The 15400-nt window shown below is 46.5% G+C and overlaps 2 protein-coding genes across 7 annotated transcripts in view; one reads left to right on the forward strand and one right to left on the reverse strand.

Annotated features, from left to right (window-relative positions):
* Window positions 1–15400, forward strand: part of LOC106841728 (protein disulfide-isomerase-like protein of the testis) — a 91320-nt gene that overhangs the window by 13992 nt on the left and 61928 nt on the right. For 2 of the 4 annotated variants that reach the window (XR_011494243.1, XM_070484722.1), the window contains one exon: window positions 8662–8994. The gene's annotated coding sequence lies outside the window, so the exon portion shown is untranslated. Of the gene's footprint in view, window positions 1–8661; window positions 8995–15400 lie in introns of those variants that run through there. The other 2 variants (XR_011494245.1, XR_011494246.1) reach the window with 1 other exon arrangement.
* The window catches only part of LOC106841738 (acyl-coenzyme A synthetase ACSM1, mitochondrial-like), a 43588-nt gene continuing 34953 nt past the window's right edge, over window positions 6766–15400 (reverse strand). For all 3 annotated transcript variants that reach the window (XM_014857886.3, XM_044747341.2, XM_044747342.2), the window contains exons 11-14: window positions 11009–11136; window positions 9843–9942; window positions 8844–8963; window positions 6766–7092 (exon numbers count right to left, since the gene is read on the reverse strand). In XM_014857886.3, the coding sequence (XP_014713372.2) occupies window positions 7006–7092; window positions 8844–8963; window positions 9843–9942; window positions 11009–11136 (435 nt within the window). In that variant the 3' untranslated portion in view covers window positions 6766–7005. The remainder of the gene's footprint in view (window positions 7093–8843; window positions 8964–9842; window positions 9943–11008; window positions 11137–15400) is intronic.

Here is a 15400-nt window from a genome sequence, read left to right on the forward strand (position 1 = left end):
TGTGGCAGCATCCCACATAGAATAACTAGAAGGACTTATAACTATGATGTACAATTATGTACTGGGGCTTTGGGGAGAAAAAAAAAGGAAGATTGGCAAGAGATGTTGGGTATATCAAGGTTAGCTTAAAATCTTACCTTGAAGCACTCAAGCCTTTATCTAGGAGAGGAAGAAACAAAATTAAATTTGATGTCAAAACATATTAGCAAAAATCTAAAATTCCTGATAAAATATAAAAATAATCAATGAAATTACAATCATTTTGTTCAGCATAATGATTCAAAGACTTAAAATAGTAGAATTTCCTGTTTAAGTTATGAAACTTCACAAGCCAACTCTGATAAAAAAAAAAACACACGCAAAGGTAAGTAACTTATTTTTGAGCAGAATATCTTTTTAAGAGACTCACCTGGTAGGCTCTGGGTGCATCTCAGTGAGAGGTGAGACCTCTCCAGGGACTGAGACATTGGCAGCGGCCATTACTGTGACTTAGTACAGGTGTACTGACCAGACGCTGGCAGACGCCATTGGAGTTCTTCCCTTGGTCTGTTAGCCCAGGGTCCACACCATCCACTAGAGCACCAATTTAATCCAGCTCAGCCAAGGCAGGAAGCCCACCCTAGGGACTGGCACGACCCAACAGCAAGCTCTCAGGCCTGCATAGACTGGGTGCCTGGCTCCTATGCCTTAGTGTTTGCCTCTGTGGGGCAGGGCCTGAGTGAGGAGAAGGTGGAATGTGGGGGGCATTGGTGGACAGTGTGTGGGTTGCCTGCAAGAACGCTGCTGCATAACCTGCTCTCCTTTGTCCATTATGCGTGAAGCTGCTCCCATAGAAAAATCATACTTCCTCTGCATTAGGCAGTGGTTCTCTCTGGAGGTCTTTGCAGTTAGAGTAAACCTGATCAATCCCTTCTAGGCAGGCATGGGTAATAGGCCCACTGGAATCAGGGAGTAGGGTAGCTGGGTTTCGGGTATGACAGGGTTTTAAGGAAATCTGAGGAGAATCTAGCAGCACAGCCTGATACTGTAGTACTCTATTTTGAGATAGCCAAAGATGTCCCTTAGTCTCTAGTGGGCTGAAGACTTGATGGGGGGTCCACATCATCATAGGTTGTCCATTGTCGATTTTTCTGCCTCCTTGATTAATAGGCACGTGGCAGCTACAGCTCTTATATATGGGGGCCATCCTTTTACCATAGTGTTTAGTTGTTTTGAGAAATAGGCTACCACTCTTTTTAAGGATCCCAACATTTGCTTTAATAATTCTATAGCTATTCACTGTCTTTCATGAACAAACAGGTCAAATGTCGTGCTCAAGTCTGGTAAGTCCTGTGCAGACACTTCCATTAGCAAGTTTTTATGTTTATTGAAAGCTTGGTCACACAGCTTATACCATTCGAAGAGTCCATTTCTGGCCCCTGTAGTTTGTTGTAGAGAGACTTGGCAGGCAGTCCAAAGTTAGGGATCCAAATGTGGCAAAAGTCAGCCATCCCTAAGAATCCTCGCAGCTGTCTATGAGTCTTTGGTGGAGCAATTTGACATATTACCATTTTTCTCTCTTGAGGAAGTCTGCATTGTCCCCTTGAAATGATAAACTCCAAATACTTTACAGTTTCCTTAAAGATTGTGCCTTCCCTTTAGACACTTTATATCCCTTACTGGGTAAGAAGTTTGACATAGCTATAGTGTTTTCATCAAAGATTTCCTTAGTAGGGCTGGCTATTAGGATATCCTTTACAAACTGTAGCACAGTACTCTGTTCTAATTTTAATTCCCTTAAATCTCAGCCCGGAATTTCCCCAAAGATAGTAGGGGAGATCTTAAACCCTTGGGGTAAGACAGTCTAGCAGTACTGTTGCCTTTGGTGGGAGCCTGGGTCCTCCCATTCAAAGGCAAATATTTCCTGGACTCAGCATCCAATGAAATACAGAAAAAAGCATCCAGCACTGTATAGAATCTGCTGTTCCCAGGGAGCTTAGCTAGCAGGGTGTAAGGATTAGGTACTACAGGACGTGTGTCTCGGACTGCTTCACTGATAGCCCTAAGGTCTGGAACAAATCTCTGTTCTCCCCTTCCTGGCTTTTTATTGGGTAACATGGGAGTACTCCATGGGGATCTGCATGGCCTGATCAATCCTGGTTCTAAAGTCTGTTAGGACAGGAGGGATTCCTCTTATGGCCTCTGGCTTCCAGGGGTATTTTTTTACCCAAGGCCAACGATCTATCTGCTTTAATCCCACCTTTACAGGCGTGGCACTGGCTGCTTGTGTCACCTGCCTCATGCCCTTACTTCTGAGTTAACTCAGCTTGAAACATTTAGGAGAATTCCTTCTCAGGTGCTGGTGTATCTTGCAACAGGGCCATGAGCTCAACTCGCAGACTTTTAGGGACTTGGATCTCTATTCTATCTTGTTCCCAGCTTATCGAGGCCCCTAGCTTAAATAATATGTCCCTCCCTAAAAGGGGAACAGGGCATGCTGGTATGTATAGAAAAGAATGCTTTAACATTTTAGGTCCTATTTCAGAGGTCAAAGGCTCCAGAAACCTTTTAGTTTCTCTTCTTCCTGCCACTCCTTTTATATCACACTTTTTCTTGGAAAGGTTTCCCTTCTGGGTGTTCAAGACTGAAAAAGTGGCTCCAGTATCTAGCAAGAATTCAACTTGCTCTCCTCCCAATGCCAAGGTTACTCAGGGCTCCTCAGGAAGATGAGGATTTTGTTGCCTGGAGCAAACCGGGGAACCCCACAGCCCCATCACATCTCATCTGTAGTCAAGGGAAGTTGGTAAGATTCGGTCCTCTTCGATCCCCTCCCTCTCTGGGGATGGTTCAGACAGTCCCACCACCAGTGTCCTTCCTGCCAGCAGTATTCACATTGATTAGCCCCCAACTTTGTTGGCAGCCTTCTGGTCCCTCTGTGGGGGCCGGGGTTACTCACCCATGGCATCTTCCTCCTCTCTCTTGGGTTACCTTGAGCAGCCTGGAGGGCTGCTGTGAGTAGAGTTACCTGTCTCTGCATCTTTTTGTCATCCTTTTTTTCCTCAGCTTCATCCTTGTTGTTGAACACCCTGAAAGCAGCCTCTACTAGCTGTGCAGAATTAGTATGAGGACCTATAGCCAATTTTTGGAGCTTCCTACAGATATCTGGAGTGCTTTGAGATATAAAATAGGTATTAAGAACCACTGTATTACCTTGGGCGTTAGGGTCCCAATTGGTATACTGCCTGAGGCCATCCTGCAGCCTCTGTAGAAAGGCAGAGGGGTTTCCTCAGGACCTTGATAGATCCTCCTCAGCTTGGACCAGTTAACGGGTGGCTGACTCACCATTTACATAGCTCTCAAAAGCAGACCATGAGAATGCTCCAGCTTTTCCTGGTCATCTAGGTCATTGGGTCCATCCCTGGTACTGCCTGTTAATTAGGCCTGTGGATATCTGACCCTGGGTCATATTCATTGTCTGCTTGTTCCCTTGCCTTTAATAGAACAGCTGACATTTTTCAGCCATGAGGACTGTAGTTAACAGGCTTTGGATATCTGCCCGGATTGGATTATGGGTGGAGAAGATTCCTTTTGTCAAATTGATGAATTCCTCTGGTTCTGCCTTCAGTCCTTTAGTTGTGCCTTCCAATTATACAAATCAGAGGTGGAAAAGGGGATGTGCACATTAATAAGTCCCCTTTCGCCATTAGACACCTGTCTCAGGTGGTGGATCTGAGGCTTAAAACTAGTTCCCAGTCCAATTGTACTATCTGGAAGAGGAGGGTAAAGAGTCTTGGATTACTGAAGAGTCAAATTCCCTGTGGGGGAATTACCCAGCAGGGACTACAATGGATTTGGTCTCAAATCCACAGGGTAAGGGACTTTGGGGTTACAACTTCTGGCTTGAGCAGAAGTGAGGTCTGTGTATCAGGAGAATATAGTGGAGGCCTCGCTGGGGTCCCCAGTTGACTCGATGGTGGAGCTGAAGCTGGAGTCAGAGAGAGGGGTGGACTCTGAAGTGGGCCTTCCCTGGCCCCAAGTATCCTGACTTGGAGGAGCAGGTTCTCTTCATCAGAAGGATCCTGTACTATGGTCAATATTTTTGAAGCCTTTGGTTCAACGTTTAATCTGTAAATTTTACATTTTTTTGGTAGCCATTTATTTTGATAAAGTTCCATAAAGCATTGGACATAGGAGATTTCTTCCCATTTCTTGGTTCTTTTGAAAAATAGATCTAATTGTAGTATGGTTTTGAAATTTAGGGTTCCATTTTCTGGCCACTTTAGGAAAAGTGAATATCTTCCAGTGAATATTGTGGCCAGGCCATATTGCAGGAAAAGATTAACTGCTTTCAGGTCACTGGAGAGTACCCGAAAACCTTCCCATTCTGGGGGATGCAGCCTAGCAGGCTCTCCTCTGGGGTAGACCCCCTAGACCCGCCCCCCTCCCATATTCTGGAGTCCTTTGTGATTGTCTGTTTCCAACTTCCTAGGGGCAGTTTATGGTAATTAGTAGTGACACAGATGCCACAAGATCTTGCCTAGATATGTTGGACTTTGTTGGCCTGGAACCAAACCCACGCAGACCAAGGGTGACAATCTGGGTGCCGAAGTGGGTCTGGGCAATCGAGTTGGGGGAGCTGAGTAGGCAGGATACTGTACGATTCACTAATCCCTTGGAAGGCTAGAGAGTCCCACAGGAGAGGACTGGGGAGGAGATCTAGATAGCCCTGGCTGAGGTGTAAAAGTTAGGATTGAATTTCCTACTTTAAGGGAAAAAAAAGAGGATTAATAGCAACAAACACCTATGAGTTGATCAGAGCGCCCCAAAGAAGTTCTTTTGTGTTGGTGATCAAATTATGCAACAGCGTAAGACAGACCAATTCACTCCACTGAGATCTAAGGATGTGGTTTGGGAGGGAAAGGGAGATTGGTGGGAATTCTTTAGCAGAGAATAAAAGGGACAGCAGGCTGGTTGGACGCTGGGTCTTCCCTAGAGATTGTTGACAGAGGTGATGGGGAAAAAAGGGATTTTGGAGTCCAGAATGGCGGAGGAAGTAAGATCAATGCCGGGTGTCTCCGGTCACACAAACACAGACACAACACAAACACATAAGAGGCTCAAATTCAGTGACCTCTGGCGGGAACTCCAACCCACACCTTATCAGCTCTGACACAACTATGCAACAAAAGGATCACTTCCATCCCCTGGGCCGCACAATCCCTTCTCAGACCTGACTAGCCAACAGACTTTGTGAGACAACTTAAAGAGAGAACTCTTACAGCCCTGCTGTGGGGTTGGCACTACCTACCTCCACTGGGAGATCTTGCAAGTGAGGCACTCAGCATGGCTGCTGGGTCTCCCCATGGGGCAGCGACATCAAGCCAGCAACACAAGAGCCAGAAAGGGAGCCCCCCTAGTGAGGACCAATCCTTGTCCCCCAGTAGCGTGAACAGAACTGCTGCCACCCACTGCACTGCTCCATCCATTGGAGACCAGGGTAGCTGGAGGACCAAGACCTCAGAGGGACAGGAGTCCCATCTGGGTTGCCAGATTTGTTGCTGAACAAAAATGAGTTTCTGTATGTGAGTATATTGATTGTGGACATTAGTTTTCCACTGTCTGGCACTCTCTCTGTTTTTCTCTGTGTGTATCTGTATGTATTTTTGTGTCTGCGTCTCTATCTCTGAATGAGTGTATGTTGGTTGTGCAAATCTCTGTGTGTGTCTCTGGGCATGTGTGTCCCTGCTAGAGCGTCTATGTGTGTCTGTGTTTCATATCTTTGTGTATTGGTTCTGTGTGTAAATTTACTGCCCCTTTGTGTGTTCCTGATTGTATCTAAGTGTGTATCTGTGTTCTCTGTGTTGTGTGTCCAATGTGTGTAGGGTCTGCCCTGTGGGGCTGTCTCATGTGGCCCTAAGTATGTGTGTCTGTGTGCACATGTGTTCTCCTCAAGGGTTGTTGCCTGTGTCTGCAGTGTGGGTCTGTGTGTGAGCCTGTCCCTGAGCCTTATGCCTGAGTCCCCAGGTGAAGATGGGAGTGATTCCGTGCCTGTGCTTGTGGTGTCTTATTTCCCTGTGAGTGTGTGTGTCTGTGCACCCCAGAAAAGGGCAGCTGCAGAGGGGATCTCTCCAAGGGTGACCCTAGTGGTGGGTGAGAAGGAGACAGTATGTGCTTCTCCCACCCCCAGGCTCAGCCCCTTCTGCCCTTCTCCCAGCCTCTGGTTTTCTCCCTAATGGTCCCATCTCAGGCCCCAAGGATGGATGGAGTAAAGGATCAGTTCACAGGACCCCAGGCTGGGGTGCACGAGGGCTCTGAATATCAGGAGAGGGTTATAGAGTGTGAGGGGAAGGATGTGTGGGGAGGGCACTGGACCCCTGGGAAGGGCTAGGGGATTCGCGGGCCCTTGGAAGACATGAGTGGGTGGCTGCATATGTACAAAAGTTGAGGGGTGAAAGCTCCGTGTATGAATGGGGGACTGGGTACCTCTGGAGAGGTCTGGAAGAGTCCTACAGGACTCCTGGGTTCCCAGAGAGCAGGTCCCTCACTCACCCATGTGGGACCTAGGCTGGGACCTAGGAGAGGCTGGTGCTTGGGGCTCTTCGGAGCATCTCTCCTGGACCTCTGTGTCCTGGACATCTGCTGGGTGCACAGGGCCACCCAGGAAGCTGGGGCCAGCAGGGAGAATCAGGCCCCGGGCTCTCTCTGATGGGGATTGGGGAGAGTTATGGAGGGACTACATTTAGCACAGGTTCATCCACAGTTTGAATGCACAATACAGGGGCACCGTTGACGTTCATATTCATATTTTATTACCTCCAACCCCAATTTGTGTGCTCATCTGGAAGCACAGAGGAAGAAGAGTGCCTGATATTAATTTGAGAGAAACAAAAATGCTGAAATATGGCATTCCTGATACTCTTCCAAGTCAATTCTCAACACCCCCATTCTCACTCTCACCATATAGCGAAACTGAGGTGGCCAGGGATTTGTCCAAGGTCACACAGTGGTTTCTGAGTTTATTGACGATTACAGCTGACCAAACTCCTTTTTCCGAAGTTCATTCCTTTTAATCTTGCCAGTGATGGTTTTGGGCAGCTCTGGGACAAACTCCACCTGGTTGAGGAGAAAGCAAATCCACCCTGACTTAGTCCCACTGTCATTTCCTACCAATCCCCTCTCCCCTCCTTTGCCCCTGCACAGTCCCCCAGACAGGCTGTCACCATGTGGTGGCATAAATGGGGCCCACCAAGGATGCCATGTTCTCCTCCTGACCCCTGAAGTTGGATGCAGCCCTGGGGCAGGCTTTGACCGAAGAAACGTGAGTGGGAGTGAAGTGTGCCACCTCTAACGGAAGAGTTGGGAACCACTGAGCCTGGCCACCCTCTCTGTCCATCTCTTATAGCACCTGGCGGATACCTGTATGGTGGCTCCTTTATCCTGGTCCCAGGAGAGCCTGGACATGGTGGACATGTGACATGAGCAAGGAAGATGCCTTCCTTGTTATAAGCCACTGAGACTTTGGGGGCTATTTGTTCCCCACAATAACATCTAGCCCATCCTGCCTGCTTCGTGCCCTCTGTTCTCTCTAGGAGGCAGCAGAGCCTGATGTTAGAGGCATGAACTCTGTTGTCCAATATACACAGATCTGAGTTCAGCTCTGCTTTTTATTAACTCTAATCTCTGGCAATTTACTGTGAGTCTGAGCCTCAGTTTCTTCTCTGTGAAGTAGAATGCTTAGAGCATCTCGGGTTGTGGAGATGGTCTATTACTATTAAATGAAATAGCAATGCATGTGAAGCACTGAGTCCAGGGCCTGGCCCACATGCTACATGTTCAATAGACATTAGCTCTGCAGCTTTCTAGTCTGTATTGTCAACATTCAGACAATGAAGCGAAGTACGATTACAGAGGAAGGAAATGGGAACTTTTGCAATATGTATCCTTTCAAACTTTGCTTTTAAATAAATAGGATAATATCATGTATATTCTTTCATTTCCTTTTTTAGTCTTAATAATATATTGTGATTTTTTACATTAAAAATATCTGCAATATTTTAAATTACAGGAGAATATTAAATTTCATGAATAACAATCATTTCTCTATTGTTGGACATTTTTGTAGTTTGCACGCAGCATTTAAAACAAAAAAGGTAGGGGCCGGCCCCATAGCCAAGCGGTTAAGTTCGCACGTTCTGCTTCCACAACCAAGGGTTTCACCCGTTCGGATCCTGGGCTCGGACATGGCACCACTCATCAGGCCATGCTGAGGAGGCGTCCCACATGCCACAACTAGAATATACAACTATGTATTGGGGTGAGTTGGAGAGAAAAAGCAGGAAAAAAAAAAGAAGAAGATTGGCAATAGTGGTTAGCTCAGGTGCCAATCTAAAAAAAAAAGAGAGAAGAATAAAGAATATCAGAATGCATTGCATGTTGTAAGGATAAATATCATTTTGTCAATTTTTATTTGTTATGTATGTATATATGTTTTGAGCTGCAATATAGAATGTATTTCTTAGCATGAATTATGCTTAAAAACAGTTTGGAAGCTGCTGATTCGGATTTCTGTCTCAAATTTTGAAAGACTTTAAACAACCTTCTTGGATAGCATTGGGCACTTGTCTGATTTTTTCCTTTAGGTTAACGTGCCAGTGATGGATTCTTCTTTGGTTTCTGACACAGGATAGAGGTTCCATTGGATTAAGTTGGCTCCACCCCACCCCTACGCCAATTGTCTCATCTGAAGAGAAAAATGCTAGTCCCATTGGCTGTTTAAGGTTCACCCCAGCCACCCTCTGAGACTTGGGGCAGCGAAGCAGCAGGAACGGCTCGGGGGACCAGCCCGTCCGTCTGCCCTCACTCACCTTCCTCGGGTACTTGTACGGAGCCGTCACTGACTTCACGTGCTCCTGCAGCTCCTTGGTGAGCTGGTCCCTGTCCTGGGACAGAAACTGTGGGGTCAGGACAACAAACGCCTTCACCACCTGCGGTGCAGAACCAGATGGGAGGCTCAAGGTGAGTGCCAACCAACTGAATAGTTTAAAAAAGTAAATATTTACTTAATGAACAAAAAAACTAAGTTGACACTTGAGTCTTTGGAACAGGACAGGACCAGGTTCTAGTGCCAACACTTCCAGTCTCCACTCTACGCCTCGCAAAGTTACTTAACCTCTCGTACCCTCACTTTCCTTCTCCGTGGAATGGGGACAGTACAGGTTCATTCCTCGCTGGGTTTATGTGAAGATTCCACGAGATAATACATGTAAAACATGAAGCTAGTTTAACTTTATTATTATTCCTATCAGCATTATCATCCTCATCATTTTTGCTATTGTTGTATGTATACTTCTGTGCCTGGAACCTTGTGGGCATTTAATAATTGTGGTAATTTATTATTCTTATGTTATTATTTATGGACAGGGCCTTGTACATAGCAGGTGCTCAGTAAACACCTGCTGAATCAAGGAAGGCATGCTCTGGAGCCAGACTGCTTAGATTCTCATTCTGCTCCACCACTGTGTGATCTGGGCACGTTGTTTAACTTCTTTAGGCCTCTGTCTCCTTATGTATAAAAAGGGTATAATAAGTGTCCTGAACTCACTAGGTTGTTGTGAGGAATAGATGAGTGAGCACATAATAAGAGCTCATTAAAATATTAGACGTCAGCAGCAGCAGCAGCAGCATTTTCAGTCACACATGAGGCCACAGTGCCCCCTGGTGACCACACAGTGTAAGTGCACACGCACACCAACTGCGCCCTCCCTCCAGCCTAGGTCCTGGGTAGATATGGCCTGGAAGTTTCCCCTGCACCTGCTTTCCCAGTGCCCACACAGACACGATGCCCTCCGTGTCCTCTTCCTCACCTCCCCTCGAATCGGGTCCGGGCTGCTCACCACAGCTGACTCAGCCACTGCTGGATGCTCGGCCAGGGCACTCTCCACCTCTGTTGGCCCGATGCGATACCTGCAGGATCGATGGTTCCTTCTCTGGTTCTGAGCAGACACCAGGGCTGGGGTGACCCAGGCCCTCGAATCTCATGTTCTGGGGGCTCATATCTCCCCTTGGCACAGAGGGTAACTGTCACAGGGAGTCAGAGGCCTGCGAAAGGCTGTGTAGCGGGACCACTACAGGAGACCTGGACGTTCCATGCTAAGAAACACGAGGCACAGATGCTCTTCAGGGCGTCTGACCTCGCTGCTTCTGAGAGGGAGGAGAGTGGAAGCTCCGTCCTCCTAGAGCTCTGCAGCTCGGCTTAAGGAGCCTCCTCCAGCATGGAACCTCTTGGAAGCCTCAAACTTTATCTTAAACATTCATGAAAGTTCTCCATCCCATTCCCCACTACATCAGCATTTGCTTTAGAAATTAAAAAATAAAACAAACTCAATTTCCCTGAAATAACCAAGAGAGCTTTTTACTTGTGTCATTTTCCCCCCTAGATCATGTAAGGGTTGGGACAGTGGGTTGGGAGACAGACTACCATGGTTTGAATCTGGGCTACAAACTGTACTATCTTTGAAACTTTAGGCAACTTACTTCACTGGTCAGTGACTCAGTTTTCTCATGCGTGATATGGGCATAATAGTTGTATCTACTGGGTTATACAAAACACTGAGGAGAGTGCTTTCACAGAGTAAGTACTCCATAATGGTTAGCTGCTGTTATGATGATGGTGATGGTGATGATGATTTTCTGCGACATGTTGTGCCCATCAGAGGAGCACGGAGAACAATCTCCTCCCAACAATAGGAGCCAAAACAAGTCTCTCTTCCCATGCCATCCCTTCTCTTTAAATTGCGTGATGTCTTATTATGGTTTTTCTTCCAGACCTTCTTGAACTTCGTTTTGATTGATTCTTCTGGATGCAGGGGTTGGGGGAAGTGTACAGATACCCCAGGGCCAGGGCCCCATAGACACGGCTCTGTTCAGAATTAGGCTGAGGGTCCCGTGCCCAATGCATGGAGGAATGTCTGGGAAAGCTAGACCCCACCAGGCATGTGAGGGTGATCCTTCCTGGCTCAGCCACACCTACCCAGAGGCATTGATGACATCATCACTCCTCCCCAGGAACCAGATGTAGCCCTCTGCATCCATGGTCGCTCTGTCCCCAGTGTTGTAAAAGTCCCCACACTCCGCGTCTGCTGTCTTCACAGGGTCATCCTGTAGACAGAACAGCACCCCTTTATGGAGAAGGCAGCGAGTTTAGCGATGAAGAGCTGCAACCTGGGGCTCAGATCTGGATTCGAATCCTCTTTCTCGCTCTACCTGGCACCTGCTAAAGTTTCATCACCTTTCTGAGTCTCTTTTCTTTATGTGCAAACACTCAATGCATGCTACTGCTCCATTAGTGGACAATATGAAGCCAATTTTAAAGACAATTTTTCAAAATAACACCTCACTTTTGTGTGGCACTCCAGTAGAAGACAATGTCCACTGGAACATGAACTTGTGTATTTGGTTCACTGTGAGAAGATCAGCCTCACACAGGGCCTAGGCAGACAGGAGGTGTCAATAAACATTTGCTCAATGAATTTTCTTCCCAAAACACTACCTCACCTGATCCTCACAGAAAGTCTATGAGGCTGGTATTATCTTAATTAAACTTTTAATTTTAAGACAATGGTAGACTTGCATGCAAGTTGTAAGAAATAAAACAGAGAGCGCCTGTGTGCCCTTTATCGAGTTTCTCCCAATGGTAACATCTTGCAAAACTTAGTTTAATGTCACAACCAGGATACTGACATATATGCAATCCACTGAACTTACCCAGATTTCCCCAGATTCTTACTTGTACTCAATTGTGTGTGTCTGTTTGTGTGTGTGTGAGTGTATTTAGTACAATGCAATTTTATCACGTCAGCTTGTGTGTCCACCACCAGAGTCAAGAGACAGGACAGTCCCGTCATCACTAGGAGCTCTCATGTGGCTTTTATATCCACGTCCACCTCCCTCCTCTTCCTTCTTCTACCTCCCTCTCCATCGCTAACCCCTTGGTAATGACTAGTCTATTCTCCACTTTTATAATTTTATCATTTTAAGAATGTTCCATAAGTGGAATCATATAGCATGTAACCTTTGGGACTGACTCTTTTTTATTTTCTCATTCAATGTAGTTTCCTAGAGATTCATCCAAGTTGTTGTATTCATCAATATAGGTTGCTCCTATTTATTGATGAATAGTATTTCACATTATGAATGAACCACAGTTTGTTTAACCATTCACCCATTCAAGGGCATCTGGGACGTTTCCAGTTTTTAGCTATTATGAATAAAGCCGCTATGAACAGTTGTATACAGGTTTTGTGTGAGGCTGGCATTTTTTATAGCCCACGTTACAGAAGAGGAAACTGATGCTCAGAGAGGCACAATCACTTGCTCAAAGTCACTCAGCTGGTCAGTGGAAGGGTTGGTATTTGAATTTAATTTTTGGTCTACAGACTGTGCACTTGGCCCCTGAGCCAGTGTGTTGGCATCTTCCTTGTTGTGGAACATGACATGATTTTAAGAAGTTCCAGAATAGAAATATTTTAGAAATTTTGAATCACATCCCTTTTGAGATTTGCTTCTAATTGTTCTGATTTGGCTCTGACGTGTTTTTAAAAGCTCTGGAACTACCAGGAGGAAGGTATGTTTCAAGATTGGAACTTTTAGTGGGAACAGGATGTAGCTAAAAGTTAAGAAAATTATTTTGTTTGTATTATTGTTATGGTTATAATTGTCTTCTGCTTTTGGCAAGTGATACTGTTTTCACTTGTGACAACAAATCAACTTTTTAAAAAATACAAATATTTTAAAGTAAAATAATAAGTGGATTTAGAGAGAAAAATTAAGTGATAATATAAATGATGCACAGAAAAGGTAAAAAATAGTGGATGTGGATATGGATGACTTAAATTTAGGAAACACTGCATCATGGGGTACAGCAAAGTCCCACCTCCATTCATGTACCACTTGAACTGCTGTCCAACTCAGTGTGCTGGGTTTTGATACAGCTGACCTGACACACCGCTGTGGACAGGTCTTCCATGGGAATGAACTTTCTTCATGCTGGTCATCTGAGGTAGGGTCAGAGACTGAAACCTGGATGATGGGACTCACACATCCAGGGAAGGAATGATGCTCTTAAGGCCAAAGAAAAGCTCCTGAATGGTAGGGGGACAGTATCCCATCTACCACACAGATGTGGGCAGAGTCCACAAAGACACCCAAGTGGGTTCTTAACCGTGCCTGCTTTTAAAAAATACTATGGGGAGTGATGTAAAAAAATGGCTTACCTACGAAGCTCTAAGCTCTTGATCCCCCATAAAACATCAAAAACAAACAAACAAACTACCAGGGTCTGTCTGAGCTTACTTTTCAAGAGCTCTGGAAAAGAGTCAAAGGTTTACAGCAACCATGCAAAGACTCGATCAAGGAAAAGCCATCTTCAAAATGATAGGAAAGTTTCATGCCATTTTTACTCAGCCTTGTCCCCCCTTTCCCCAGCATGGCAGATTCGGTCTTGAGTAGACAGTAGCCAGGTTCCCAGTCCCCCTGCTCCAACCAAAGGGAGCAGAGCACATCTTATTTGCAAATTATTGTGTACATCTGTTCTAACCTGTCGGGGGGACACCTGAAGGCCTGACGCAAGGCACTCATTTCACACAACTCAGAATACAGATGGGAAGAGCAGCAGGCACTGCTCATAAAAGCTACAAGGCAGACTATGAAACTAAAGATGCCAGAGCTAAGAGATTATGGGTGGAGATATACAGTAGACCATCAAGATCTGGAGGAGAAGCTAGGGAGAGATTTTCTGGGAAATTAAGACATTCAAGACAGCTGTGAACATGGGGGAATTTCAAAGGTCATCACATCCCCAGGAAGGATGCATGCTCAGGAAGTCCTGAGAAGACCTGAAGCTTTCACGTCAGGCTGATCCCTAGGCTCAGAGCAAGCCTGGCTACGTGGTGGAAGGGCGCCTCACACAGAGCCAGTCCACACAGTGGTTGTCCCCTGTTTGTTGTTGTTGTTGATGTTTTTGTTTGTTTGAGCTCCTGGCGCTCAAGGAAATCTCTGTCAAAACATTAGTTGAGGGGTTTTCTGGGAAGGTGGTGGCACAGGAGGGCTTTGAACTAACCTCCTCCCGCGGACACAACAAATTGACAACTACCTGTGGAGCATTTACCTCTGAGAGAGAACTGGAAACTGGATGAAAAGAACTCCCACAACAAGGGACAACACCGACAGAGGTGGAAGAGGCAGAAATACCTTTCTTCTGAGCAAAACAACACATTCTAGCTGCAGGGCTGCATGGCTAGGAGCAATCTTAAGGTACAAAGCTTTTCCTGGAGGAGCAGGGGTCTGAGCAGGAGAGCTATGCCACAGTAAGCTGCTTTTGAATTCAGCACAACCAAGATGGCTGTTATAATACCTGGCTTTGCTGGCTATTAAAACCAATGGGGAATACCCCCAGAAGAGCCATCAGACATAAGACAAAGAAAAGCTTGCTCTTAAAGAGCCCACACACAAACTCACCATCCCAGAAACCAACAAAAAATCACCAGAAAGAAAGGTGCATAGTCCTTTGGTAACAGAGACTCACTTGATAAGTTCTGAGCATGTCTCAGAGAGGCAGGAGACGGCTGGGCCCACCTCCCCAGGGACTGAGACACTGGCAGCAGCCATTGTTGTGACTTAGTACAGGCATGCTAACACAAATGTTGGCAGATACCGTTGGATTTCTTCCTTTGGACTGTTATCCCTGGGACTTGCCCCGCCCACTAGAACACTAGTTTAATCCAGGTCAGCCGGGGGAGGCAGCCTGCCCAAGGGACTGGCCCCACCAGCCACCAAGCCCAAGGAACTTGTGGGCCTGAATAGATGGGGTGTGTGGGACCTCTTCAGCAGGGTGAGTGGGTCTGCTTCAGTGGGTGCACGTGGGGCAGGACTGCATTGGCTGGGTGTGTGGGCCTGTGGGTGGTGGGGCTTGTCAGCTGCAGCAGACTTCTGCCACTCTCCTCCTTAAACAGCCACACAGGAGATCTGTCCCACCTTCAATTGTGTGCTGCCACGCCTGGGGCTGGCCCCACCGAGCAGCACTCCTGAGAGAGCTGACAATATCCTTGCATGCCAAAGGCCTACAGCAATGGTGATCCCCTGAGCCTAGCAACCAGCCATGCTGGTGTCCTGACTCACTTAACAGCAAAACAGCAGCAAGTGTGTGCTATTAGACCTTGCAGCCAGCTGCGCTGGGGTTCCCCTCACCCAACAAAGTGACCAAAGTGACTGTAGCAGCTGCATATAGCTGAGCCATACAACCAGCTGGCCAGGGGTCAGCCTAGCTTATTCATGCACCTGCAGCAAGAGCGGCCCTGCCACAACAGAAGGGCACAGGTAGCCCATACAGGGGACCCTTCCATAACATTTGGAACTGGTGACAAGA

This window comes from Equus asinus, chromosome 14 (assembly GCF_041296235.1).
Source record: "Equus asinus isolate D_3611 breed Donkey chromosome 14, EquAss-T2T_v2, whole genome shotgun sequence".
NCBI lineage: Eukaryota > Metazoa > Chordata > Mammalia > Perissodactyla > Equidae > Equus > Equus asinus.